The sequence below is a fragment of the Drosophila grimshawi genome, unplaced genomic scaffold (assembly GCF_018153295.1).
Source record: "Drosophila grimshawi isolate 15287-2541.00 unplaced genomic scaffold, ASM1815329v1 contig_44, whole genome shotgun sequence".
In the NCBI taxonomy this organism is placed as follows: domain Eukaryota; kingdom Metazoa; phylum Arthropoda; class Insecta; order Diptera; family Drosophilidae; genus Drosophila; species Drosophila grimshawi.
This window is the reverse complement of record NW_025063240.1, coordinates 11300805-11324212: the sequence shown is the minus strand read 5'-3', so window position 1 is coordinate 11324212 and position 23408 is coordinate 11300805. Positions and strand designations below refer to the sequence as shown.

The 23408-nt window shown below is 41.3% G+C and overlaps 9 protein-coding genes across 10 annotated transcripts; 6 read left to right on the top strand and 3 right to left on the bottom strand.

The window, feature by feature from the left end:
* The first annotated feature begins 188 nt into the window (after window positions 1–188).
* Window positions 189–3481, top strand: LOC6558285 (histone-lysine N-methyltransferase E(z)). Of its 2 annotated transcripts, XM_032743490.2 has the most exons (8): window positions 189–356; window positions 435–1196; window positions 1268–1428; window positions 1610–1624; window positions 1981–2078; window positions 2139–2319; window positions 2385–2951; window positions 3008–3481. In XM_032743490.2, exons 1-8 carry the CDS (start codon window positions 247–249, stop codon window positions 3415–3417), a joined length of 2304 nt encoding a protein of 767 aa, XP_032599381.1. In that variant the 5' UTR covers window positions 189–246; the 3' UTR covers window positions 3418–3481. The 2 variants fall into 2 exon arrangements, with proteins under 2 accessions (XP_032599381.1, XP_001984575.1); XM_001984539.3 differs by lacking the exon at window positions 1610–1624.
* On the bottom strand, window positions 3392–6933 carry LOC6558117 (chromosome transmission fidelity protein 8 homolog). The gene is made up of 3 exons (XM_001984540.2): window positions 6840–6933; window positions 3852–3975; window positions 3392–3791 (listed from the first exon to the last, which is right to left on the bottom strand). Exons 1-3 carry the CDS (start codon window positions 6857–6859, stop codon window positions 3486–3488), a joined length of 450 nt encoding a protein of 149 aa, XP_001984576.2. The 5' UTR covers window positions 6860–6933; the 3' UTR covers window positions 3392–3485.
* LOC6557969 (general transcription and DNA repair factor IIH helicase subunit XPB) lies at window positions 4054–6845 on the bottom strand. The gene is made up of 3 exons (XM_001984541.3): window positions 6590–6845; window positions 4700–6525; window positions 4054–4635 (listed from the first exon to the last, which is right to left on the bottom strand). Exons 1-3 carry the CDS (start codon window positions 6642–6644, stop codon window positions 4093–4095), a joined length of 2424 nt encoding a protein of 807 aa, XP_001984577.2. The 5' UTR covers window positions 6645–6845; the 3' UTR covers window positions 4054–4092.
* A 352-nt stretch (window positions 6934–7285) lies between the features above and the next one.
* Window positions 7286–8234, top strand: LOC116806455. Its single transcript, XM_032742770.1, has 5 exons — window positions 7286–7477; window positions 7536–7619; window positions 7690–7837; window positions 7895–8032; window positions 8083–8234. Exons 1-5 carry the CDS (start codon window positions 7316–7318, stop codon window positions 8157–8159), a joined length of 609 nt encoding a protein of 202 aa, XP_032598661.1. The 5' UTR covers window positions 7286–7315; the 3' UTR covers window positions 8160–8234.
* Window positions 8235–8327: 93 nt separating this feature from the next.
* Window positions 8328–9276, top strand: LOC116806476. Its single transcript, XM_043215515.1, has 6 exons — window positions 8328–8350; window positions 8421–8436; window positions 8491–8574; window positions 8636–8783; window positions 8845–8995; window positions 9058–9276. Exons 3-6 carry the CDS (start codon window positions 8542–8544, stop codon window positions 9116–9118), a joined length of 393 nt encoding a protein of 130 aa, XP_043071450.1. The 5' UTR covers window positions 8328–8350; window positions 8421–8436; window positions 8491–8541; the 3' UTR covers window positions 9119–9276.
* A 645-nt stretch (window positions 9277–9921) lies between these two features.
* Window positions 9922–10665, top strand: LOC6557779. The gene is made up of 3 exons (XM_001984542.3): window positions 9922–10076; window positions 10134–10365; window positions 10421–10665. The coding sequence occupies exons 1-3, from the start codon at window positions 9957–9959 to the stop codon at window positions 10663–10665; spliced, it is 597 nt and encodes a 198-aa protein (XP_001984578.2). The 5' UTR covers window positions 9922–9956.
* A 53-nt stretch (window positions 10666–10718) lies between these two features.
* LOC116805881 lies at window positions 10719–11650 on the top strand. The gene is made up of 4 exons (XM_032740910.2): window positions 10719–10856; window positions 10915–10998; window positions 11059–11206; window positions 11262–11650. Exons 1-4 carry the CDS (start codon window positions 10746–10748, stop codon window positions 11570–11572), a joined length of 654 nt encoding a protein of 217 aa, XP_032596801.1. The 5' UTR covers window positions 10719–10745; the 3' UTR covers window positions 11573–11650.
* Window positions 11651–12282: 632 nt separating this feature from the next.
* On the top strand, window positions 12283–13020 carry LOC6558897. The gene is made up of 3 exons (XM_001984543.2): window positions 12283–12513; window positions 12566–12669; window positions 12733–13020. The coding sequence occupies exons 1-3, from the start codon at window positions 12324–12326 to the stop codon at window positions 12955–12957; spliced, it is 519 nt and encodes a 172-aa protein (XP_001984579.2). The 5' UTR covers window positions 12283–12323; the 3' UTR covers window positions 12958–13020.
* Window positions 13021–13023: 3 nt separating this feature from the next.
* Window positions 13024–13731, bottom strand: LOC116805963. Its single transcript, XM_032741344.2, has 3 exons — window positions 13606–13731; window positions 13472–13555; window positions 13024–13410 (listed from the first exon to the last, which is right to left on the bottom strand). The coding sequence occupies exons 1-3, from the start codon at window positions 13708–13710 to the stop codon at window positions 13129–13131; spliced, it is 471 nt and encodes a 156-aa protein (XP_032597235.1). The 5' UTR covers window positions 13711–13731; the 3' UTR covers window positions 13024–13128.
* Window positions 13732–23408: the final 9677 nt, after the last annotated feature.

Below are 23408 nucleotides of genomic sequence, written 5' to 3'. Positions count from 1 at the left end.
TTATTTTAATCAGGAATTACCAAAAAAAAAAGGAAATAGGTATAATTTGAGTAGGCTTGTTTTTTTTCTGCATTTATGCCACAAGTGGCAACGGTGTAAACAAGCGCAGCTGTTTGACTTTTTCAAAGCTTACTAACACTATATCTGTGTCATATTGCAACACTATTTACTACTATCTAATTGCGCTTGCAAACACTCACAGAGTCCGCCAGAAATAATTGCTGCAACAAAGTGAACAAAAAAATTATGAGTAGCAAGGAATGGAAACGCGTGGTCAAGTTGGAGTACATGAAAATCCGTCAGCAAAAGCGCTACAAACGTGCCGATGAAATCAAGGAGGCATGGATTAAAAACTGGTAAGCAGTCAGCGCTAATAAAACGTGCAACTTGGCGTCGCGTTTATTGCATTCGCGCTCATTCCATTTTTGTTGCAGGGACGAACACAACCACAATGTGCAGGACTTGTACTGCGAGTCCAAAGTGTGGCAAGCAAAACCCTACGATCCACCGCACGTGGACTGTGTGAAGCGCGCCGAGGTAACCAACTATAATGGGGGCAACAGTGGGCCGCAGCGAGTGCCCATTTGTGTGATCAACGCTGTCACTCCCATACCCACAATGTACACATGGGCGCCCACTCAGCAGAACTTCATGGTCGAGGATGAGACGGTGTTGCATAACATACCGTATATGGGTGATGAGGTGCTCGATAAGGATGGCAAGTTCATCGAGGAGCTCATAAAGAACTACGACGGCAAAGTGCACGGCGACAAGGATCCATCGTTCATGGACGATGCCATATTTGTGGAGTTGGTGCATGCGCTGATGCGTTCGCATAGCAAGGAATTGGAGGAAACTGTGACCAGTCCCACAATCAAAACAGAGACTATAACATGCAAGACATTGGAGGAAGAGGAGAAAAAGGAGCCACCAGCAGAGGTGGAGACAACGCCAACAACTTCTTCAGCTGCCTCCTCTGCTGCTGCTTCTGCTACTGTGGCAGCTGATGATAACAATAAGGATGTCGAGGACAAGGATGTGGAGGACAAGAAGGATGTGGATGTGTCTGCTGCAACAGAAACACAGCCCAAAGTGGAGGAAACGAAAGAGAAACTACCGTTTCCGGCACCAATTATATTCCAGGCAATTAGCGCCAATTTTCCGGACAAGGGCACCGCCCAGGAGCTAAAGGAAAAGTGTGTTCTGCTTGTGTGTGTGTGAATCCTTGGAATTGTGTGTTAAACATTTTCCATTTCATTGCATTCAGGTACATTGAGCTCACCGAGCATCAGGATCCGGAGCGACCGCAGGAGTGCACGCCCAACATCGATGGCACCAAGGCGGAGAGTGTTTCCAGGGAGCGCACGATGCACTCATTTCACACGTTGTTCTGTCGTCGCTGCTTCAAATATGATTGTTTCCTTCATCGTAAGTAACATGTTTCCGCTCTGCCCACACAGCTGAGTATCCTCTTAATAACTTTTTGTTTTTGCTTTTTCTCTTTATTTGGAAAACAAACAAAAATTGTTGCAAAACATTTCTTTTGTCCACCAAAAAAAAAAAAAAAACCTTAAAAAACTTGTATACAAAAAATATAACTGCAATTTAGGTCACCATGTACAGGGTGAGTCGTTGTTGTAGTTGTTGTTTTCGATAACCACACGCACACACACTCATGCCGCCTAGGCCCAAAACGTCGCCTTGCTCCACATCATCATCTACTATCTATCCTTTATATATAAATGTATATGTATTATGTCTGTGGAAATTGGCAAAAAAAAAAAATATGTCTTGCGTCAAAATTTTATTGGTGTCTCTCGCCTCATTTCGTGCGGCTTTTGCCTTAAACATTGTTGCATCCTTCGTTAAGTTAACGTATCTGATTCATGTTCTAACCCTAAGCGTCTCATAGTCATGCCGTCTTCTTTAGTTCTACATGAAATCCAGTACTAAAATTGTTTTTGCATTTTCGGTTAACAGGTTTGCAGGGACATGCTGGTCCCAATCTGCAGAAGCGACGCTATCCCGAATTGAAGACCTTTGTGGAACCCTGCAGCAACTCCTGTTACATGTTGATTGTAAGTTGCCAACTGCCACTTAACTGAATAATCAAGAGATTATTTTTATTTTGCTAACAGGATGGCATGAAGGAAAAGCTGGCAGCCGATAGCAAAACGCCGCCGATTGACTCTTGCAACGAGGCCAGCTCAGAGGACAGTAATGATAGCAACAGCCAGTTCAGCAACAAGGATTTCAATCCCGAAATTGGCAAGGATAATGGCATAGCGGTCAACAGCGCTGAGATTAACTCCATTATGGGTAAAACAAAATTGAAATTTCAATCGATGTTAACTGTTTTAATACTGTCTCTCCCTCTGATGCAGCTGGCATGATGAACATTACCAGCACGCAGTGCGTGTGGACTGGTGCCGATCAAGCGCTCTTCCGGGTGCTGCACAAGGTGTATCTGAAGAACTATTGTGCTGTGGCGCACAATATGCTGACAAAGACCTGCCGCCAGGTGTACGAGTTTGCGCAGAAGGAGGCAGCCGAGTTCAGTTTTGAGGACTTGCGTCAGGACTTTACTCCGCCGCGCAAAAAGAAGAAGAAGCAACGTCTGTGGTCGCTGCATTGCCGCAAAATCCAGTTGAAAAAGGACTCGTCCTCGAATCATGTGTGCAACTATACTCCCTGCGATCACGCCGGTCCCTGCGACGAGAACTGCTCGTGCATACAGACCCAGAACTTTTGCGAGAAGTTCTGCAACTGCAGCAGCGATTGCCAGAACCGATTCCCTGGCTGTCGCTGCAAGGCGCAGTGCAACACCAAGCAATGCCCTTGCTATTTGGCTGTCAGAGAGTGTGACCCGGATTTGTGTCAGGCTTGTGGTGCCGATCAATTCAAGCTGACCAAAATCACTTGCAAGAATGTGTGCGTTCAGCGTGGATTGCGTAAGTTGATCATCATCGAATTCTTTAAATTCTGTGCTGTAACTTTGCTTTTGCAGATAAACATTTGCTGATGGCACCTTCCGACATTGCTGGTTGGGGCATTTTTCTGAAGGAGGGCGCCCAGAAAAATGAATTCATATCCGAGTACTGTGGCGAGATCATATCGCAGGATGAGGCCGATCGCCGTGGCAAAGTGTATGACAAATACATGTGCTCATTTCTGTTTAATTTGAATAACGATTTTGTTGTGGATGCCACACGGAAGGGCAACAAAATTCGATTTGCCAATCATTCAATCAATCCCAATTGCTATGCAAAGGTCATGATGGTCACCGGTGATCATCGCATTGGGATCTTTGCCAAGCGCGCCATTCAGCCGGGTGAGGAACTCTTTTTTGACTACAGATACGGGCCCACCGAGCAACTTAAATTTGTTGGCATCGAGCGTGAAATGGAAATCGTTTAATCTGCTTACATTTACTTTAAAAACTACTATGCATTCAATTAAATATCAATCATATAAATATCAATCAACTAAACTGTTTTTGCCACATTGGCTATGATTGGCTTGGGTCGCGACTTGAAGATTAACTTCTTGGTGCAGATGGCTCTCACTGTATACTCGGTTCGCTGGCGACTCTTGTGTTCCAGCGCCACGGTTTCATCCAGCACAGTGTGTTCAGCTGCTGCTGTGGCATTCAACGCACTTGCATCCAGCGTGGCATTCGTTACATTCAGCAGCTGCTCTCCCTCGTTTGTCTTGGACTTCTCGAGCACTGCAAACGGTTTGTCCAGCTTCTGTTCCCGACCTTGCAGTATGTGATGGCCTATGATGAGTATCTGAAATCAATTTTATCACATGATTTATTGGCAGGCTTTTGCTTGACTACAAAGACTTACGGGCTGTCCATATTTGTTGTAGTAGAGATCACCTATGAACTGATCGTGCATGCTCTGATTGCTGCGCACCTCCAGATCACCCTGCAGCTCAATGATGGCCCAATCGTCCGGACCTGTGCTACGCCTGCAATGATATAAGAACAATCAGATATCAGATAATTGAAAAGTGATCTACATTATGTGAACAGTAAAACAACATTAATTGAGTGAGTTAGTTTTATTGAGCTGCGAACTATTTCACTTATCCTCTAAATTTCTTAAACAATGGATGAACGCTGCCGATATTCTTGCGTCGATGCTCATAGTAAATGGCGTCATCGCCGCCAGACATCGAGCTGAGCCCGCCCATACGTTTAGTGGTGCCAGGGCCGTTTGGACGATAGCCCGGCTCGCCAGGCACTTTCTCATCCTCGCAGTCCAAATCGGAGGCGGACAACACCAGTTGCAACAGTTGACCCTGCTCCTCTTGTGTGCCGTAAAATAGATCCGATTCAGTGTCCATTCCCTTGAGATGTGTAATCACCTTATAGCTATAGCCCTGATTCACAAGAAAACGCTGACGCTTGCGTGAATAGCTCATCTCCATGGTGTCCTGCGAGACGAGCGTATAAAAGAAGGCATTGTATTCCTCGGCAATGGCACCCTTTTTGGCGCGCAGAATACGACCCAAACGCTGTGCCTCCTGTCGACGTGAACCGCCATGCGACGATATCTGAATGAGCACATTCGCCTCGGGCAAATCAAAACTGGTGTCAGCCACTTTGGACACGAAGATGGTGTTGACCTGCGGCAAAGAGGAAGTGCAATGTGACTGCAAAGTTCTGCGTTAAAAATTAATATTTACTTACCTTGGCATTGAATTTAAAATTCTGTAGAATTTGTATGCGCTCATTTTGCGATGTGGGTCCATAGATGAAGGGCTTGTTCATCTTGATGGCATAGTGCTTCAGGGCAAACACATTGTCGGAGAAGACGATTGTCTTGTCTCCACGCTGCTCATGGTATTTGATGAGGAACTGGCAGCTGCGAAACTTTGAGGGGTTCATCACGTAGAGGAGCATCTTCTTGGATGTTTTGGTGGTCAGATACTCGCGATAGAACTCCGGCGACATGGGACACCACACCTCCGCACACTGGACGCGCGCAATGAAGCCCTTCTTCTGCAGCTCCAGCCAGTTTGCCTCGTACAGCTTGGGACCAATTAGGAAATTAAGATCGGCAATTTTGTCATCCTCGCGCAGCAAAGTGGCCGTCAAGCCAAGCTTGCAATGGGACTGCACAATGGTAAGGACACGACGGAACATCTTGGCGGGTATGGTGTGCACCTCATCCAGCACCATGATGCCCCATTCCTGTTCCTGCAGCCAGCGCATCGTTTGTTCCGCCTCCCACGAACGTTTCTGTGTGTGCGTTATCATGGAATACGTGGTCACCAGTATGCCGCAGCCCATGGGCTTATCCTTTGCCTCCGATGTGAAGCGACAAATCATGCTGTCATCCGCTGTGGACCACATTTTGAACTGTTGCTTCCACTGTTCCACGGAGACGCCGCTGTTGCACAGCACCAAGGCGCGCTTTCGCACCGTACAACAGGCGGTGACACCCACCAGGGATTTACCAGCTCCGCAGGGCAGGACAATGACACCGGAACGTGCGCGTCCATTGCCAAACATTTTGCGCAGACTCTTCTCCTGATAGGGTCGTAGCACAGCAGCTGGTTTCAGGTCAATGTTAATATCCGGATTGTTGGTATCGTTGCGGAAATCATACTCTGCCAGCAGCGGATGCTCGATCTCAATGCAACGTTTCTGTATTACTTCAATCTTCTCCTGTGCCACCTCGAAGGATACCGTTTTCAGGTTAGCTTCGTCCTCATCCTCCTCTTCCTTGTCAATCTTTTCATAGAAGTCGGTTATGTCATCGGGCACAGCAACAACAGCAGCGGCACCCTCCGCTGGCGTAGCACCTCCTGCTGTCGAGGTGCTGGGTGATTCCTCAGCTGGCTTGTCAACCACTGTGGGCAACTTGGTGCCGAATTGTGTAATGGCCTTACTGTCCACGGTGCCCTGTATGAAGCCCTCGCCCTCGCTGCGGATGAGTCGGCACTTCTGTATGACCGGATCCTTAAGCAGTTTCTGCAGCACCTCCGGATGCGGTGACTCAATAAAGTATTTATTGTGCTTCAGTACGAGCTTCACCTTGCCGTACGACAGCGTACAAAGGCGTATGAACTCTAAGATGCCTTCTGGAATGCTCGTCTTGCTCAAGCGTTTCAGATACTCCACAATGTCGTGGGTTTGCAGACCGACGGAAACAGCCGCATACAAACTGTAAGCGGTCAGTTTGTACTCATGTATGTGTTCGGGCCGACAGACCGGCTCCGAGATGGCAATGAGAAAGTCGTGCGCATGCTTGTAGACCGGCGAGAAGGATTCGAGAAATACATGACCGTTGGGTGCCACCCACAGTGGTCGATTGGCGTGATCCGGTCGTAGTTGCATCTGAGACCGATAATCCTTGGCGCCGTACTCATCTGTGTTGATGTTCTCGTCGTTGGTTTCTGCGTTCTTCGATGCGGCGCCCGGCACTCCGTCCGATTCACTGGCATTGTCCATGCTGTCATTGTCGTCCACCAGCTGGGTGTACGCCTCATCCTCAGCGCGTCGCTTCTTAACTGTGTGAATTCGTTGCAATTTTACCAGGCTCTCTGGTTACTCTCGGGTGGGGCTAATGCTTACCAAATTTATCGCCCGCATTGCGGTCTTTTTTCGACTTCTTTGGCGGACCCATCATGAAATTGTATCCCGACTAAACTTTATTTCATGACTAAAACATATGTTTGCACAGTGTTGGGTAACTCAAAACAGCGGCGAAAAAGGCGCGAATAATGACAAAAATTACCAAATGTTGCAAAGTACTTTTACTTGAGCTATTCCTACGAGCAAGAAATATTTTGCGATAGCTTTACGGCTTTATGTTGTTACTTACGTTTTGACAATGATAGGCATGTTTTTGTTTATAAATGCAGTTTAAATTTAAAGATATTTGTATGCACGTCAGCACTGTTTAGCGCTGTAAGATTGCTGCAGTACGCTACCATCAAAAAGCGTTGCCACATCACTGCACAAACAGATGTTATCGCTATGTTAATTAACATTACATTAAGTGTACATTACAAGACCGTTGAACCGCTGTGTTAACACCTATTAAACTTTTAAATTTTGCCGAGATTAATATTCTTATTGCTTTTGCTTTAGAAGCAAGATGCAACATCTGGATTATATGTGAGATAATTATCATAATTTGTATAGGACTATCGAAATCTTATGGACCAAATAACAAAACAATAGAGCGGTTAGAAATCTTAGAGATCTTCAGTATTTAAGTTCTTTATTTTTGTAGAAAACAATTTTCAATTGCTTTGTTAAAGCACTCACACTTATGACAAATATGTAAATTCCATAATGTGTGGAGGTAAGTCAACATCAGGCAAAATAAAAGGCAAATCGGCAATTGCATACTTCCTTCGTAAACATTTATTGAAAATCTGTTTCGCCATTGGTATATTCGATTTGGCGCATGCGCTTTATTTTGTGATACAAGCGACCATTTCGCTGGTCTTGAGAGTAAGTAAGTGTGATATTTGATAAATCTATGCTGCCTCTAAGTTAATCCAATAAGCAGTTCGATATATACTCAACCTTGGCGGTATTAGGTACAATATTTTGGGTGCTGATTGTCATACTGCTAATTGTGGGTCTGTGGAAGGTTCGTAGAAATTAGTTTATTAAAGTTCAGTTAAACGAACGGAATCAATAATAACGTTTACTTTAAATAGCGACGTCCCTTGTTAGTTAAGGCTTGGCTTGTCTTCTCAATAGGTGGCTTTATTACGGACATAGGATTCTTAATATGGGGAATTGCGTCTTCTATAAAAGTCAATTGGGATCGCTTACAACGGTTTACAATTATTTTTGTCGGAATTTGTGAGATTGTGGCACTTTTCCATTATGCATTTTTATCTCAAGCCTTACTTATTTCAGTTATTGAAAGCCTTTGTATATATATTGTACATTGTTTCTATATAAGAATGGATCCATGTCGACTTGTGGACGTGCCCGATAAAAGTGACCAGAGAAAAAAAAGGAAAAAGAAGGTGGATGCAAAGGCTTGCAAAGCGGGTATGTAGATGTTATACATTTGAGAAAAAATACATATTCGTCGTTCATAGATAAAAGCAAGAATAAGAGCAATAAAAGCAGTACGAAGTCCGACAAGAAAAATAAGAAAAAACAAGGAAAAAAATAATTGGTATTCGCTTTTAGTACTTTGAGTGTCAAAAATATATTATCAATTTATTTTTGTCATAGTAGGCTACGAGTCCTACCCACAATAAATATATTTTGAATATACATAAGTCTAAAATCAACATTTCTATACATTATCTCTTACATCAACGGATATCAAGATGAATGAACTTCAGTGTTCCAATGTCATTGGTAAACTCTGTTATTTTATAGCCATGTTCGATATGATTCAGTCCTCATACTTTTTATTTCAATCGACCAGTTTATTGGTAATAAGTGTCTGTGTTATTGATACTTATTGATACTATTGATACTGATAACTTGATCTCCAGGTGCAATTATACTCAGCACTAGCGTTTCTCGGATCGATTTTTTGGGTTTTGATGGTTGTATTGCTTATTGTGGGCCTTTGGAAGGTTTGTGTGTATATGACGAGTTTATAAAGTTCGTATCGATACATTTTTAATTGTGTTGCAGCGTCGTCTTTGGTTAATTTCCTGTTGGTTGATCTTTTCGGTAATTGGCATTGTTGTGGACATACTATTTTTTATATGGACCATTTCAACTTCCGAATCTATAGCATGGAGAGGAATTGTACATTTTACCCTTCTCTATTTGGGCATTGGTGGCTAGAAATCTTAATTTAAAATATGATTTTTCCCCTTTATAAGCCCTTTTATTTTCAGTTGTTGAATGGCTCTGCATTTATATTGTCTACAAATACTACTTGGAGATAGGTAGTATTGCTGAGAATCCTGTGGAGAAAACAATCTCAAATATTTCAATTAACCAATTTGAGCAGCCTTCAAGACGTTCAAATGTGCGGAAGTCCAAAGAGTACTTATAAAAGCTGATAAGACTCAAACAACATATATTTATTTCTTGTTCTATACTTCCAGATCACAAAGACCAGTGTCACATGACCAATCTTTCAAAAATCCAAAAGAAGAAAGCGACTGAGTCAAAGAAAGCTGCCCCAGCTTCGTTATTGTAAAGAACACGGATTATTAGCTTTTAAAAGAAGGCAGTACAACATGCTCAATATATATTTGATATTATAAGTTACTCACTTGCATACATATGACATGCATAAGTGTTAAATACAAAATAACAATGAAGTACCATGTAGTTTTGTGTGTCTATAGAATTAATAGATTTCGATTGGCATTTACTGCCCATTTCAATTCGCTGGCTAACGTCAATGCCAAAATCAATTCGAATCTACTAGCACAAACAATAATAATAATTGAGTTAGATAGTTTTCCTATTCCGTTTGTGTTTATTCTTTTTTTGTTTTGCCTCGGCCATCACGAACTTTGACTTGGCAGAGTCACGTTGTCAATGGGGCAAAATCTAATCGCCAAACGGCTATGAGGCAGCTGACAAAACAAACGCCGTAAATGAAAGATGGCCAACAGACTTGTCGCACAGCAAATGCACAGTGGTCTGTTCTTATCAAACATGTGCCTTAAATACTTTGTATTTGTTTTATGGCATATTGCATATAGTGCCCATCAACAAACAAGCGAAATGGGCTTTTGTTTTTAATCACAAGCTATATTTCTTGTATTTATAATGGCACTGTTACCACTGTGGCAATGCCATAGCGCTTGGCAATCAAATGGCATTGATTAACAAGCAGCAGGCAACGTTGGCAGCAACAACAACAACAGGAATAACAGCAGTAGCCTCATTCCCGCAGTGTGCTCTATTGAAACTACGTGCTTATCATCATTACAGCATTGATTTAGTGCACAATTTCGACCTACGTTTCAAATATTGCTGAAATGTTTGCTAGATGAGAATGGACGGCTCCTCTGATGGATATTTGGTAATTTGCAGCTATGCGATTGCGATACTGGATCTTGTGTCCGCCATACTCTTTGCCAGCGTCTCGGCCACACTATATGCAGAACACGTAAGTCATGTTGCTTCAGTTGGGAGCTTATTCAACTAAGTGCTACGAACTGTGCAGAGTCACTGGACCTCCCTGGTAGCTTTGATTTTCTCCATCATTTGGATATGCATCATTTTGATGCTGCTACTGGGGATTCGTCGGCGTCACTTGACCCTTGTGCGCTACTGGTTGGTTTTCACCTGCTTAGGCATTATGCTGGATACAATTTTACTACTTTATGGGCTGACACTGGTCGTATCAGTCAATTGGGAGGGCGTTAAGATTACCATTTTACCATTCGTGGGCTTGGGTGAGTCTCTTGCCCAGTCTTGACAAAGTCGAATCTTAATCAAAGCACTTCATAGCTGTGGAAATGACGTTTGTTTATATAATCTACATTTTCTATCTGGATATGATAGATCACGAACTGTGGATACCGTTGACATCGCGCAGATATTCAGGCGGTTCCATCACTAAAAACACCAAAGACATCTCTAACAGCAGTGACACTCAACGCAAAGAACGCAAACGTCTCAGACGCATTTACAAGAGAGAGGAGAGGACTGCTCTAAGGGAGCAGCAGCGGAATTTTCATAGGAAGCCAGTTTAGTGACCCATAACTTTATGTCGACTCCGTTCTAAAGCAGGCCAAGCATTTCTAGTACTCCAGTTAGACTAGAAAATGTCGTCATGCGAGTAAATCAGGAATCGCTTTTATATTGTGCCTATGCCATCGCTGTTTTTGATCTCCTATGCGGCGTGCTCTTTGCTGTGTTCAGTCTGACCAAGATCCACAATCATGTAAGCCAAATTTAATGTAGGAAACTGGTTATTAGATGTAATAGATTCTGTGTCACAGCTCAGCTGGCTAACTATATTTGGGGTCTGCTTTGGTCTGTTTTGGTTGGGTCTAATTATCGTGCTGATCTTTGGCATCTATCAGGTAAGTTATTGCCTACATTTATCATGTTTAAGTTTGCTATCAACTGTTTATTGTTTAAAGCGGAAATCGGAACTCGTGCGATATTGGCTTATATTCTCATCCGTTGGCATTTTTGTGGAAATTTGTCTGATTATGTATGCATTTTTAAGCCACAGCACATTTCAGTCTGGCGTTGCTAAGAACTTTTCAATACTGTGCATTGGCTTAAGTGAGCAGAAGCCCCTTTTCAAATTGAAAAATGCTTATCAAGCTCTCTTTTTCAGTTGTGGAAACCATTTTTGCATTCATCATATATCAATTCTATCTGGCGGTTGCCAAATGCAATGCCTGTGGGAAGAACTTTCAAGTGCCTCGGTGTACATGTCAAGAGCGAGTGCAGTCGCAGTCGCAACCAAAGTCAAAGCCCAGTCCAAAGCCAAAGACAAAAACAGATCCAGCGCCCCCAAAAAGAAGTTCTCGATCCTATAAATGCAACATCCTGCAAACTAAAGGTCCAAATAGCTTGTACACCTGTGGTCCCATCAATTCATCATATAGTAAATCAGGCAAAACGGAAGAACAGCAAAAAAAATAGATTTGTTTATTGAATTAAGTTATATTTTTATGTTTACATATGTGTTAAAGGACAATAGAATAAAATTAAATAAACTAGTTAATTACTTTCCAGGATCGCTGCAGTAAATTCAATTAACCGTTTACAACTTTCATAAATGTGCCCCAGATTCGATTTCAATATATTCGATGGCGTTGCTGAATATTTTTATGGTCAACTTCATTTACTTTGCAGCAACTTAAGTGTCTTGCAGTTATCGAGATGGCAAGCGCTTTAAAATTATAATATTTACTATGCACACACGCGCATTTGCCAGTGCTGAAAAGAGAATCCTTTTAAGATAATTTGCACAACAGTGAAAACAAGGCAACAAAACGAAACAGGAAACAGCATCGCAGAACTCGCAGCTTAAGCCGCAAGTCGCCCCGTTGCTGGCAGACAGCATACTTTTGTCTATTTATGCAAAAAATGTGTGCACATTTACATATACACATACGTATACTTATATAATGTCAGCCTGATGAAATACGTGCGGTGGGTATGCACACACAACTACACACACACACACACACACGTACGTAGCTTCAATCCGTGTGACCTCCCTGATGTCAAATATAATTTTCTTTTTTCGCGCTCATTTTGCACGCAGTCAGCGCAGTCAGTCGTGTGGCTGAACATATTTTCTAGACTTTTTTACTTAAAGTTATTTGTGTCAGAAAAGAGGAGAAAAGAAGCAAATAAATAGAAACAAATCTTTCTGTAAAGAGGAAAAATGGTGAGCGCATTGAATGGCTTTGGCTTGGCCATCGGTTGCGTGGATATCACTGGAGCTGTGTTCTTTGAGTTGATGATTATTTGCATATTATGGCGAAGAAATGGTATCCAGACAGTAGTTAAAAGCCAAACACAACTACAGCAGCAGCAGCAGCAGCAGGAGCAGCTGGAGAAGGGATATGTGACAGGTGAGTGGGCGACAAGCCAGCAAACTCCTCAGTAATCCTCAAACATTGCCAGGATTCCTTGGCAACCGTGTAAGCCCTTGGATGCTGTGGATCTATCTGCTCCTATTGAATATGTGGATTGTAGTTTCCTTGCTTATGGTAACCGGAATTATATTGGTGCGTGTTGTTTAGGTTTATATCTAATGCGGCACATCCAAATACTAAGAACGGATTTTGCAGCATATGCCACAGTTGTTGTTGGTCTGGCTTTCCTGGTGCCTTGGGGGACTAATATTCGATGTGGTATTTTTACTTTTGTGGATCTTTGAACTGTTCTTTGGCGATTCCATTGAGGCCTTGACCAATATTCTGATGTCATTTTTAGCTATGGGCAAGTTTCAGCTAATGCCCCGTTTTCTGGCATATTCGTCATATTCTAATCTCGTACGACTTTCTAGCTATTGAATTTGGTTTCCTATATGTTATATACAATATTTACCGGAATTTAAGGCAATCATCGACTGAAAACCAAACAACATCCAGCAATCCCATGTTGCACTTTTTATATTAATTTTACATATGTATATTTTCGAACAATAAACAATCTTGCTTCAGCATTTTAATCAGACCCTTTGACTACTTGGCTTTTTGCTCGGCTGCTTTCTGGTCAACCTGTGCCTTCTCCTTTTTAAGCAGCAAATAGTATCTATAGATAAGCAATATGATGCCGATTCGTGACAATACTTGGCCAAGTATTGAACCATGTATATGAGATAGATCCTCCAAGAATTCTTCAGTGGTGTTGTACTTTTCAGTGAAGTAAAATTCATATATATTATGAAACATTAGCCCAACGGCGTCCCATTTTATCTGAACATAGGACGTCAGTAGCCAAAGTTTTACCAACATTTTTGAGCGCTGTAATTTGGAATCTGTAATCCATATCCATTTGCAGTAACGAGCTTACTTTGCTACTTACGCTAATGACGCCCACCGCCAAGATGCCGAAGCAAATGAGCTTGAACATTTCCCCAATCAATATCATGACATCCACCATATCGTACTGTATTAAAGGAACTCTTTATAAATTGGTCGCAAAAACTGACTGCTTACCTTCATGAGTGAGGCAAAGTACACCATCCCAACCATTCCGAGAGCTGAATTGAAACCCTCGTAAATAAGCGCCATGTACCCAGCGCCTTTGATAATTATCGACATTTTTATACAGATCTATGAATATAATATTTTCGAGTTTTAGGACTGCTGTCTATATAGTTAATTTTGTTTGTACTGCCAGTTTTTTTGAGAGCCTGCCTATTTTCATTTAATTTGTATACCTTGTTAGCTGGGTGTATATAATCTTCTGTTAAAGTCTATAATATACTTTTCAGGCAGAATGCTGAATCTGTTTTTTAATTGCAATTGCATAATCAAGTGAGTTATTTGCAGCCCGTGGCTGTCATGAAGAAAAACCAGAAGAATAATGTGCTCCTGCACTGTTTTTGCCGGCGCCATTTTTTATAGCACACTTTATAGTTGCTTTGTTTTGCCTTCTAGTGCTTTGTAGTTTTTTTAATGGTCTGGCTCACGGAAATTGATTCATTTCCTTTTTTCGTTCAGCACTTCCGGTCGGAGACTAGCGCTTATAAAGCAGACATATAATCAGCTTAAAGCTAACAGTGAGTAATGCAATATTAAAATGTGGGCCTTGTACAAATCAAATTCTTATGCCAAAGTACATTCAAATCAATGGCATTGTCAACTGCCAAGCTGCCAAACTGTCACTTGCAACTCGCAGCTCAGCATAAATAAAAATAAATATATTTATTCTTTAATAAAGAGTCCGTGGACCGCTTCTCGGCTGCCATGGACTGCACTTTATTCCTCTCCACTCCACTTCACTTTCCAAGGAGCCACTGGCTGCTCAAAATTTATTGTTTGCAAATTGAAATTCTTGTCAACACGCACGAGCAACTGCAAAATCCATTGGGAATGCCGGGCACGAGGCAGCTGCTCTTTGTAGCTCGAAACAGCTCAAAGCTTGTCAATTTCGGCAATGGCTTCGATAGCCATGTGGATGGACTTTTTGTATTTATTAAGATTTTTATTTATTTCGACAAAACAAGCAAATATTTTATGGCAGCGTTAAGAGAATCCCCAGGGTAATGACAGAAGATCTGAATACGTTCATAGGAAAGCAGACTTCAAAGGTTCCTTAGCACTTTTTGAGGGTATAATTTTAATACGAAAATTGAGCCACAATCGCGCCTCCAATTTTAAAGGCAACATTAATCTAGAGGTCAGAACATAATCAAAAAACCAAGGTTTTTCAAAATCGGATGACTTTTGACAAAGTTATAGTCATGGAAACATTTTGGCAGTCACCATAAGCAATTTTATTAAACTCTCAAATTGGATTTGAAGATGAATTTAAAATTAAATGGAAAATATTGAACAGCCCCTACGGCAATTACTATTATTTTAAAATTTTCTTTTCATGTTTTATGTGGCCCCCGTAATTCGCCACTGTTGAGAAATACAAAAGTTGAACGTGAAGAGTATCTAAATTGCAAAGTCTACTCAGGAAATTGATTGATTTCCGTTTCGTGCGGTGAAAACAGAAAAAACAACGAATCAAACGAATCGAATCAGAGCGGGGAATACATAACACAGCTCGAGATTCTGGTGAGCTTTTGTAACCCAGTCAGTGAATAACAGTTTCTGAATTAGTGCAAGCCATTGATACCAATAATCCCATAATTTTGGGTTGCAATTAGCCGCTTATATAGTTTGGCACTTTGTTGCACTTGCAACCAAATGCTGTCTATGGCAGCCTTGTGCATGTTTTTGTTATGTACGCAGCCAACATAAACTCACACAAAACATATAACAGAGCGCACATGTTTCTGGCAATGCAGTCAAACGGGTTGGAGACAGAAGCTGCAGGCTGCAAGCAGCATGCTACCTGCTGCCTATGTTTGCATAGCTCTGTCCCAGGCATTGGCGTTGGCATACAGTGCGTATGTGTGATGCTAAAAGCAAAAGCTTCACTTGTTACATGCTCAATTAAGCCGGAAATGACACCAGAGCCAACTAAAGTCACGCTTTGTATAGCATCATATTTGTCGCTCAACTCGATGCACAAATATACACACATACAGACAGATAAAATCTAAAATGTAAGTCTCTGTGTGTGTGTGTGTGTGTGTGTGAATTGCATGGCACAGAGCCAGCCGAATAAAAATGTTTTATGATATTACGAGTGAAAAGGCGCTTGTAACGGGAAATATTAAACTTTCAATTTCCGCTGCTGTTTCTGTACATTTATTTATTTTCTTATAATATAATAGAAATTGTTTAATCTTTTAGTTGCGTTATTCTCTGCAAGGTTGCCATCGAATTTGGTAGAGTTTTTTAGTTTATATTTACATTCTTCAAGTGAGGAAGACACGTGAAGTGAACTTAGCTGTACTTTGAGCTCAGTCAACTTTAGTAAATAAACTTGAGACACGTTTATTAAACAATTTTAAAATATGCCACCATAATTAGAGCCGCATCCTTTTGCCTTAAGTAAATTATCGAGGACGCCAAATCGCTTTAGCAAGTTGAGCAGTACAAAGCGGCTGGCAATTAGCGCTGCTCGGCACGAAGCAGTCACTGTAATATGCTTAGTCAGGCCAAGTCCTTTTGCAGAATGGCAAAGGATACGTGCTATATATATACACGCGCGCACACACACACACACAAACTGAAGCCCACATATGTCGCTCTAAGGATACAACAACGCTGACATTGTTTTCTAGGACATACTATTAGTGAAAAGTTGTGCTTTGGTGTCGAGTTTGAGGTGACGGCGCGAAGGACATGACCACACACATACACACACACACACACTGGCACACACTAGGAATTGCAAATCAGTCGACTAATGTGTACATAATCAGTCATGTCGCAACATGTGAATTCCATTAGTGGGTACACGGCGCATGCAAACAAACAAGCATTAATCAGCAAAGGACGTGAGCGGGACAACAAAGGCAAAGACCTGGAATACATATCAGCCTAAGGCTCTGTTTTTACGTAGTCCATGTTGTCCAAGCTTTTCTGTTATTTATGCTTTTTGTCTGGCCATTTAATTATGTATATGGAATGGCTAAAAATTAGTTCTTATAAGCCACTCCATACACGCACGCCTGCACACACACACACACACACACACACACATATCCGATTTATAAATTACCCCAACTACCTTGATTTATCCCCAGATACCGATGCAGTGCAGCAATGGCACTGAAAGCCGACATCTTATTAATATGGCATTCATTTGGCCGCTTCATAGTTCATTAAAGCAGGAGCTGGGCGTCCGACGACTGCATCCTGGCGCCTTTCTTGGCCGCAAAGTGCAGCCAGCAAAAATTATGCGGTTCGTTTGCCACTGCCACGTTTGCAGCCACAACCCAGGGGCAGGCATTGGATCTGCGACAGACTCTGACTCTGGCTCCGCTTCTGGGTCCTGGCCAATCGTTTATTCTTTTATTCTCATTTATTTGCATGTCATTTGCTCTCTCTCTCTCTCTCTCTCTTTCTCACTCTGTCTCCATTCTTAAGTGGGTTGATGTGTGTTGTTGTTGCCGGTTGTTTCTTCGGTCACGTTTGCCAGGACGCCAGTTACTTATGGCTGCTGTGTGCATTATCAATATGCATTGCAGTGTTACGCTCTACGCTTTATATTTCACCAACGATTTCATATCCCACCTTGTCGGATACTTTAGTTCACTGGGTATTTTTGTAACGCACATTTGGAAATTCGTGTTCATTTCTTATATATAAGTTTCACTGAGAACCGATTGTCTCTTTAATCATGCTCTCGAGTTTAGCTATATTTGTTGTACATATTCTAATTATGTTTTTAATAAAAACAGTTTGAATCATTGCCTTAGAGAATATGCACACTTCTGCTTACTGAAAATACGCTCGTTTCCTCACATTTGTTCCATATTCTGCTCTGTGTATTGCAGTTTTAATAACAAATTGCTTTTTTATGGTTTCCGGCTTATGGAACAGCACTGAAATTGGCAAGGAAAGCAAAATCGTAGAAAGGCAAACTCTTTAATCATGTTTGGGGTATACGTGGTGTATACATGTATGTATATAAGTTTATTTTTTAAAGCTGCATTTGATGTTTTTTTTTTGCTGTTTTGTCGCTGTTACTCTGGCTGCTGCTGCTGATGGTGCTGCTGATGCAGCATTGTTGCTTTGTTAGCCAAGTCAAGTCTGCGCCAGTTTCCGTTGCTGTAGTCGCTGTTAATGTCGCTACAGTTGCCATTTCTGCTGTTTCTACCTCAGCTGCTGCCTCTGGTTTTCCAGTTAACGTTCCCGTTGCTGTTGTTGTTGCTTTTGCTGTTGATATTTGTGCGGCAGGCGTAATTAGTGCTCGTGGCATGGCATAAGGCGCACTTCCTTTACGCGCGGTTCCTGTTGTTCTATCTCAGTTGATGCTTTCCATTTGTAATCAGTTTCTGCAGGCTCCAGCGCTTTGTTCTAAGGATTTGCTAACTGGACAGCAGCAGAAGAAACACACAAACACACAAAAATTTAAGTCTGTCACTGTTTTTGTCATCATGGGTGGCTTGAATTAATTAAGTGTTTTGGTATGAAGTGATAGTTAAATGAAAATATATTAAATTCGGCTGCTAGTCATTCTGCTTGATTTGCACAACATGCTTAGTTGATAATATAAATGTATGTGATTTCTTAGTAGATCATTAAGAATTTCTTTTATTTATAAAATATTTTAATATATTTAAAATTGTTTCTTTAGAACATTAAAAGGCGATTGACATTTGTTTTAAACTTGTAATTTATTTAATATTTTATTTCTAATAAGTCTCATGATTCATGTAGTTTTCACAATTTCTACTTAGTCGCATTGGGCTTAATCAAACACGAGTAGTTTTAATTTCTCATATAAAATAAACTTGCAGTTGAAGACACAATTGGGTTGTGTTCTTCTTTGGCTGATTCAACTTTCAATGCTAATTGCCATTTCGAAAGTTTCGCGACTTGATTCAAACTTCGTTTCCCAATGGACACTGAAAGGATTTAGTTGAATGTCTTTGTATGTGTTGTATTGCCGTTTGCTCTGGCCATTGTTTGAGTTCACGCAGCCTGGCCATTATTTTCACAATTAGCTGGCAGCGACCGCCAAGGGAACCACTAGGGGATCCAACCACCTGACGGCAACTCAAAATGAAGTAACAAAGAAGCTTTAATTAATTTTCACTGTTGATGCTACTTTTGCAAGTATGCGTAGGTATTCCTGTCTTTGCTCATCGCAAACTATTTGCCGACAATTTGTGCGGATCTTGAAATGCCAAAGAAAACAAGCGAAAACTGCGAGTACAACTACCACTTATATGGCCAACTGGTGCTGCTATTTGCTATCCAGTTGTGTTTTCAACTCCTGCCCACTGCTGTCTCAGCCGCAGTCTCCGGCAATTTTTGCTGACTAACTTTGACACAAAAAAAAAAAAACAACAAAAATTGCGGTAGCAAAAATGTAAATTTATGTATTTGAGGGCGGATTGGGTGGCATGTGGCAGCCAGCTGGCAGGCTCAATATTTTATTCATGTGTGTTGCCACCTTTTGCACTTCGCCTGACATTTGCTTATAGTGGCATATAGCAAAATATGCGTCGGCGGCTACGTGAGCTTCGACCGAACAATTTCTGCTGACTCCGCATTGTCAACTTTCACTTCAGCTGCAGCTGGTGACACTAACAAATACCACAAACAGATCCCTGGCATGCCGTTCCATACCCGAGCTATATCCAGGCATTAGTCGCGAGCAGTCAAATATTCTTGATCACTCATACGCAACGTGGTGCGCAGCATTCGAATTCGCATTCAAACTGGCGAATTCACAATTCATTTTCACTTTAATGCCACGAAAAAGTTGTGCAAAAGTTTTCGTTGCCTTTTATTTTGTTGTTATTTTTGGTGTTGCTGTTGCTTTTTGGTTACCCGGCGTTGATGTAATGAAATTTTGTGCAATTGTGTGGCAACAAGAAATCCATTAAAGCGTATTTCTCGGGAAAAAGTTTTTGGGTCCGACCATTTCACTGATTGATTGGCATCAACATTGTGCTGCCGGGTGGCAATTGCCACGCATCAGGGAACGGCGACCGGAGCTGGGCTAAGGGCGTGGGGTGTGTGGGTAAGTGGATAAGTGGGCGTCTGGGTGTGGCTTCGCACTCGCAGTTAATGCTGCCAAATTTGCTGAGCGTGTGTAAGACAATAAAAATAATTGAGTGCGTTGTTGCTTGTTACACTTGCCCCTTGTATTTTGATTGTCAATGTAGTGTAAATTGTGTCGCCTGCCTTAATGTGCCCCACGTTCAGACAATTTTGTGCGCCGAGCTGTACAGATTGGGGCCAGTAGATAAGCCCAAGTCATTACCGTGTAGCAGAGGGCAGTTGTCGTTATCCTTGCATGATGGCCATAGCAACTACAACATGTTGGTTGGCAAGCTGTCTGCCTGGACCCGGGACTTGGCTATTTGCTGTAACAAATCCTATTGCTATAAAGCAACAGAATCATCTTATATCCTTGTGTGTGTGTGTGTGTATGTGTTTTGTGTTATTGTTATTAGCATCGCTTCAAAAAATTTCGCTTATCGTCAAAGTTAAAGCAGCATTAATCGAATTGACTTTTAGTGCTTGCTTCTGTTGATACAATTTTCCACTTAATTGGTAGATACAACTAAATAGTAGTCTGTTTTCAAGAGCAATTTCTGGTTTTACTTTCAGCTTAAAGGGCCAAAGAAAATTATACACTTTTAGATGCATTAATTAAATAATTAGCCTCTAAGCTGCTTAGGTCATTAGCTGTGACCTGTGTTTTTTTTGTTCAGCTTTTCAACGCCACTGTGCAACAGCCAAACACAAGTAGAAAATTCAAGTGAATTGCGTGGCGCATCATTAAGCTGCTCAAAATTGCGTAGCAAAATGCCAACTCTTTCTCAGCTCAACTCTGTCTGTCACTCTGTAGTCCTGGCCAGCTCATTTTCTCTTTGTATCTTCAGTTCTGCTTTTCTCACCGAAAACCGTTGTCATTTATTCTTTTTGCGCTATTTATTTTTGCTGCTTCAACAAACAAAGCCAACTGCCACAATCGGCTACTCCTTCCGCCTCTCTCTCCCTCTCTCTCTCTCTCTATCTTCGTCTCTATTGCTCTCTTTGGAGAACTTGCATAATTTACATGGGTATGAGGGCAAATAAGGTGGACGGACCCGTTTCGGGGCGTCTCCGTCTCCCTGACAATGTGGATGAAATGTGCGTCTGTCTCATAACTAAATTTTAATTGAATTATGTAAATCGCTAGCTAAAAATTAGCAGGCGTAAACTATTTTTTAATGACGCAGTGTACGCTTTTAATTAAAAGCAAGCGCAAATTAAAATTAATTACAAAATTTCCATAGCATTGTGTCCGCCTTGTGGCTAACCAGTACGATGGACTTTAACAATTTATCATCGCTGTAAGGATTAGCTTGAATGGCCCCACATCCTTCTCCATGCAATGATACTGCAGCTCAACAGCAACATAGGGTAAAGAGCTCCGGGCTGTGGCTCACTTGCAAATGATGTCCACTTTGTCTAGCAGCCACGACAGGATGAGCCCGTTGTATGTGTGTGTATGCGTGAGTGTCTGTGTTTCGAAATTATGCAATAATCTATGGCTATGGTGATGCATCGGAACACTCGCCATTGGCAGCAGCTCAAAGAAGTCACACACTCACACACACACACACACACATACAAGCATGCAGGAGAGCAGGGACAGCGACTGCTTCTTGCTAATCTGCTGCATATGTTGCGGTGCTCATTTGTGCTGCAGTTCACCGGTCAGTCCATCGTGATGGTGCTGATGCTGTGATACAAGCTTAAAGCTTTTCATTCACTCTCCTGACCAGTTAAACTCGGGTTTGTCCAGCACGTGACGGCTCTCTCATCTGGACATTGACCTGGTCCTGCGGCACAATTTACAGCCCGTATAGTGGGGCCTTTGGCCTTTGGGGCTGCGTTTTAATTTCACTTAATTTTAATGGCAAATGCACGCAGGCAAAGAAAAAAACAACAAATAAATAAATAAATTAAGGAAGAAAAAATTATGTTTATATAGAGTCAATAACCTTTACAACCTGTTTTGTAGATATAAAAATCTAAATACACATTTTATCTGATCTGTAGAACACAAACTGTTAAATAAATGGTGACTTTGCTAATTTGGTATTTTTAAACATAATTAACATATATTTTTTCCCCTTATGAACTTGCAAAATCTGTAATGTGTACGCTTTAATTTCAGCTCAATTGGATGTGTGATTTAATTAAAACAAATCGCTACAGCATCACAAAAAAAGTGTGTGTTAATGAAAATAAGTAACAATAAACACCACAAAAAAATAAAAAGTAAATATATAATAAGAAGCACGGCAAAAACGAGACTAAAGTGATTTATGCGCTTTATAAATACAATTAAATTTGCATATCATATGGGTTGCGTGCGTGCGCTATCATTTTATCAATACAGTAAAACAATATTTTATGCATTAAATTGTCCCTACAATTACCTTACTCCCAATGATTCCCGATAAACCAGATATTCTTATGAAAATTAGCATTTAGATTTGAATACAGACTCAATCTGAAGTGAAATATAAATAATTGTGTGAAAACCATTTTTCATTTTGGCCTTAATCGAGATATTTGTTTCTGTGTTTAATTTAATTGTCACAGCTATTCTAAAAATCTCATGCTGCGTGAGATTAAATTAACAAATCGAAGAGCCAAATTTCAAAAATACAAAGTAATCCCAAATATATTTATCGTACTTCATATATGCTGCGTATGTGCATAGGTTAATAGGAAATATTTTGCAATTGGACAATTTTGCAATGCCAACGCCACTAATTACGTATACGTCGTGTGGTTTATGATTATGATGGCAAAAAAATAAATAAATCGAATATGCAATGCATAATAACTTTGTCAAAAAAAAAGCAATGTAAGAGTAAATCAAAATTATAATATTTTTGACATGAGTCACATGTTCGGTCTGGATGGATTTAAGAGGAGACCGCAAACTGCTGCTGGATTTATCGATTAGACCAACAACAAAACAGTAGGTATTATAACATAAATCCATACCATGACCAGCATCTAGTCCCCCTATGGACCACTGCAGTCGCAACAAAATCATGTTTTATTTATAATGCCGAAGACCAGACGGAGAAATAGGAGAGAGAGAGAGAGAGAGCGATAGAGTGAGTGATATGAGTACAAAATGACAGATTGATGGGTCTGGTCGTGTTTTATTCCTTGCTAACAATTTTTAATTTATTTTCACCATGTAGTAAAGACCCGCACACAGGTCATCCACTACCGAAATAAAAGTGATTGCAACTGCAGCTGAGCTTCTTCAACACTCACACACTTAACGGTAATTGCGAGCACTCAAGTGGCGCCATTGTGTAAAGAGTGCTTAGTGAGGGTCAGAGGAAGAGCATTCAAGTTGCAACGTTTCAAAATAATTTAACAGCATTTTGAAGCGCATTCAAGTCAACTTCCGTTGCAGTTGCAGTTGCAGTAGCAGTTGCCATTTGCTGTCTTGTCCTGGCCATGAAGCTGCTGTCTTCAGTTGGCCAAGCCAGACGGTTCTGCAATTTGTCATTTGTACAAATAGTACACATATGAGACGAACGGTGTCTCGTTTGTAAGTCTGATGCGATGCCATCAGGAAGGTTGGGGGGCAAGTGTGAACGGAGACAAATGTTGGCGGATAATTGAATGAATTATTGTTCTCGAGCTTAGCGCAACTCAACAGCTTGGCAATCCAATCAGCAGCTAACATA

Excerpts from the sequence above, each read along its gene's own strand:
- LOC6558285 (XM_032743490.2), top strand. The coding sequence starts at position 247 with ATGAGTAGCAAGGAATGGAAACGCGTGGTCAAGTTGGAGTACATGAAA. Across the intron at positions 357-434 it reads GAGGCATGGATTAAAAACTG|GGACGAACACAACCACAATG; the intron begins GTAAGCAGTCAG and ends TTTTTGTTGCAG. Across the intron at positions 1,197-1,267 it reads GCCCAGGAGCTAAAGGAAAA|GTACATTGAGCTCACCGAGC; the intron begins GTGTGTTCTGCT and ends CATTGCATTCAG.
- LOC6557969 (XM_001984541.3), bottom strand. The coding sequence starts at position 6,644 with ATGATGGGTCCGCCAAAGAAGTCGAAAAAAGACCGCAATGCGGGCGAT. Across the intron at positions 6,526-6,589 it reads CAATGCGGGCGATAAATTTG|TTAAGAAGCGACGCGCTGAG; the intron begins GTAAGCATTAGC and ends GAATTCACACAG. Across the intron at positions 4,636-4,699 it reads ATTTTAAATTCAATGCCAAG|GTCAACACCATCTTCGTGTC; the intron begins GTAAGTAAATAT and ends TCTTTGCCGCAG.
- LOC6558117 (XM_001984540.2), bottom strand. The coding sequence starts at position 6,859 with ATGCCTATCATTGTCAAAAC. Across the intron at positions 3,976-6,839 it reads ATGCCTATCATTGTCAAAAC|GCGTAGCACAGGTCCGGACG; the intron begins GTAAGTAACAAC and ends ATATCATTGCAG. Across the intron at positions 3,792-3,851 it reads ACAACAAATATGGACAGCCC|ATACTCATCATAGGCCATCA; the intron begins GTAAGTCTTTGT and ends AATTGATTTCAG.
- LOC116806455 (XM_032742770.1), top strand. The coding sequence starts at position 7,316 with ATGTGTGGAGGTAAGTCAACATCAGGCAAAATAAAAGGCAAATCGGCA. Across the intron at positions 7,478-7,535 it reads CCATTTCGCTGGTCTTGAGA|TTCGATATATACTCAACCTT; the intron begins GTAAGTAAGTGT and ends TCCAATAAGCAG. Across the intron at positions 7,620-7,689 it reads TAATTGTGGGTCTGTGGAAG|CGACGTCCCTTGTTAGTTAA; the intron begins GTTCGTAGAAAT and ends TACTTTAAATAG.
- LOC116806476 (XM_043215515.1), top strand. The coding sequence starts at position 8,542 with ATGGTTGTATTGCTTATTGTGGGCCTTTGGAAG. Across the intron at positions 8,784-8,844 it reads CCTTCTCTATTTGGGCATTG|TTGTTGAATGGCTCTGCATT; the intron begins GTGGCTAGAAAT and ends TTTTATTTTCAG. Across the intron at positions 8,996-9,057 it reads AATGTGCGGAAGTCCAAAGA|ATCACAAAGACCAGTGTCAC; the intron begins GTACTTATAAAA and ends CTATACTTCCAG.
- LOC6557779 (XM_001984542.3), top strand. The coding sequence starts at position 9,957 with ATGAGAATGGACGGCTCCTCTGATGGATATTTGGTAATTTGCAGCTAT. Across the intron at positions 10,077-10,133 it reads CCACACTATATGCAGAACAC|AGTCACTGGACCTCCCTGGT; the intron begins GTAAGTCATGTT and ends CGAACTGTGCAG. Across the intron at positions 10,366-10,420 it reads TTTACCATTCGTGGGCTTGG|CTGTGGAAATGACGTTTGTT; the intron begins GTGAGTCTCTTG and ends AGCACTTCATAG.
- LOC116805881 (XM_032740910.2), top strand. The coding sequence starts at position 10,746 with ATGCGAGTAAATCAGGAATCGCTTTTATATTGTGCCTATGCCATCGCT. Across the intron at positions 10,999-11,058 it reads TGATCTTTGGCATCTATCAG|CGGAAATCGGAACTCGTGCG; the intron begins GTAAGTTATTGC and ends TATTGTTTAAAG. Across the intron at positions 11,207-11,261 it reads AATACTGTGCATTGGCTTAA|TTGTGGAAACCATTTTTGCA; the intron begins GTGAGCAGAAGC and ends TCTCTTTTTCAG.
- LOC6558897 (XM_001984543.2), top strand. The coding sequence starts at position 12,324 with ATGGTGAGCGCATTGAATGGCTTTGGCTTGGCCATCGGTTGCGTGGAT. Across the intron at positions 12,514-12,565 it reads GGAGAAGGGATATGTGACAG|GATTCCTTGGCAACCGTGTA; the intron begins GTGAGTGGGCGA and ends AAACATTGCCAG. Across the intron at positions 12,670-12,732 it reads TGGTAACCGGAATTATATTG|CATATGCCACAGTTGTTGTT; the intron begins GTGCGTGTTGTT and ends CGGATTTTGCAG.
- LOC116805963 (XM_032741344.2), bottom strand. The coding sequence starts at position 13,710 with ATGTCGATAATTATCAAAGGCGCTGGGTACATGGCGCTTATTTACGAG. Across the intron at positions 13,556-13,605 it reads ACTTTGCCTCACTCATGAAG|TACGATATGGTGGATGTCAT; the intron begins GTAAGCAGTCAG and ends CCTTTAATACAG. Across the intron at positions 13,411-13,471 it reads TGGCGGTGGGCGTCATTAGC|CGCTCAAAAATGTTGGTAAA; the intron begins GTAAGTAGCAAA and ends TCCAAATTACAG.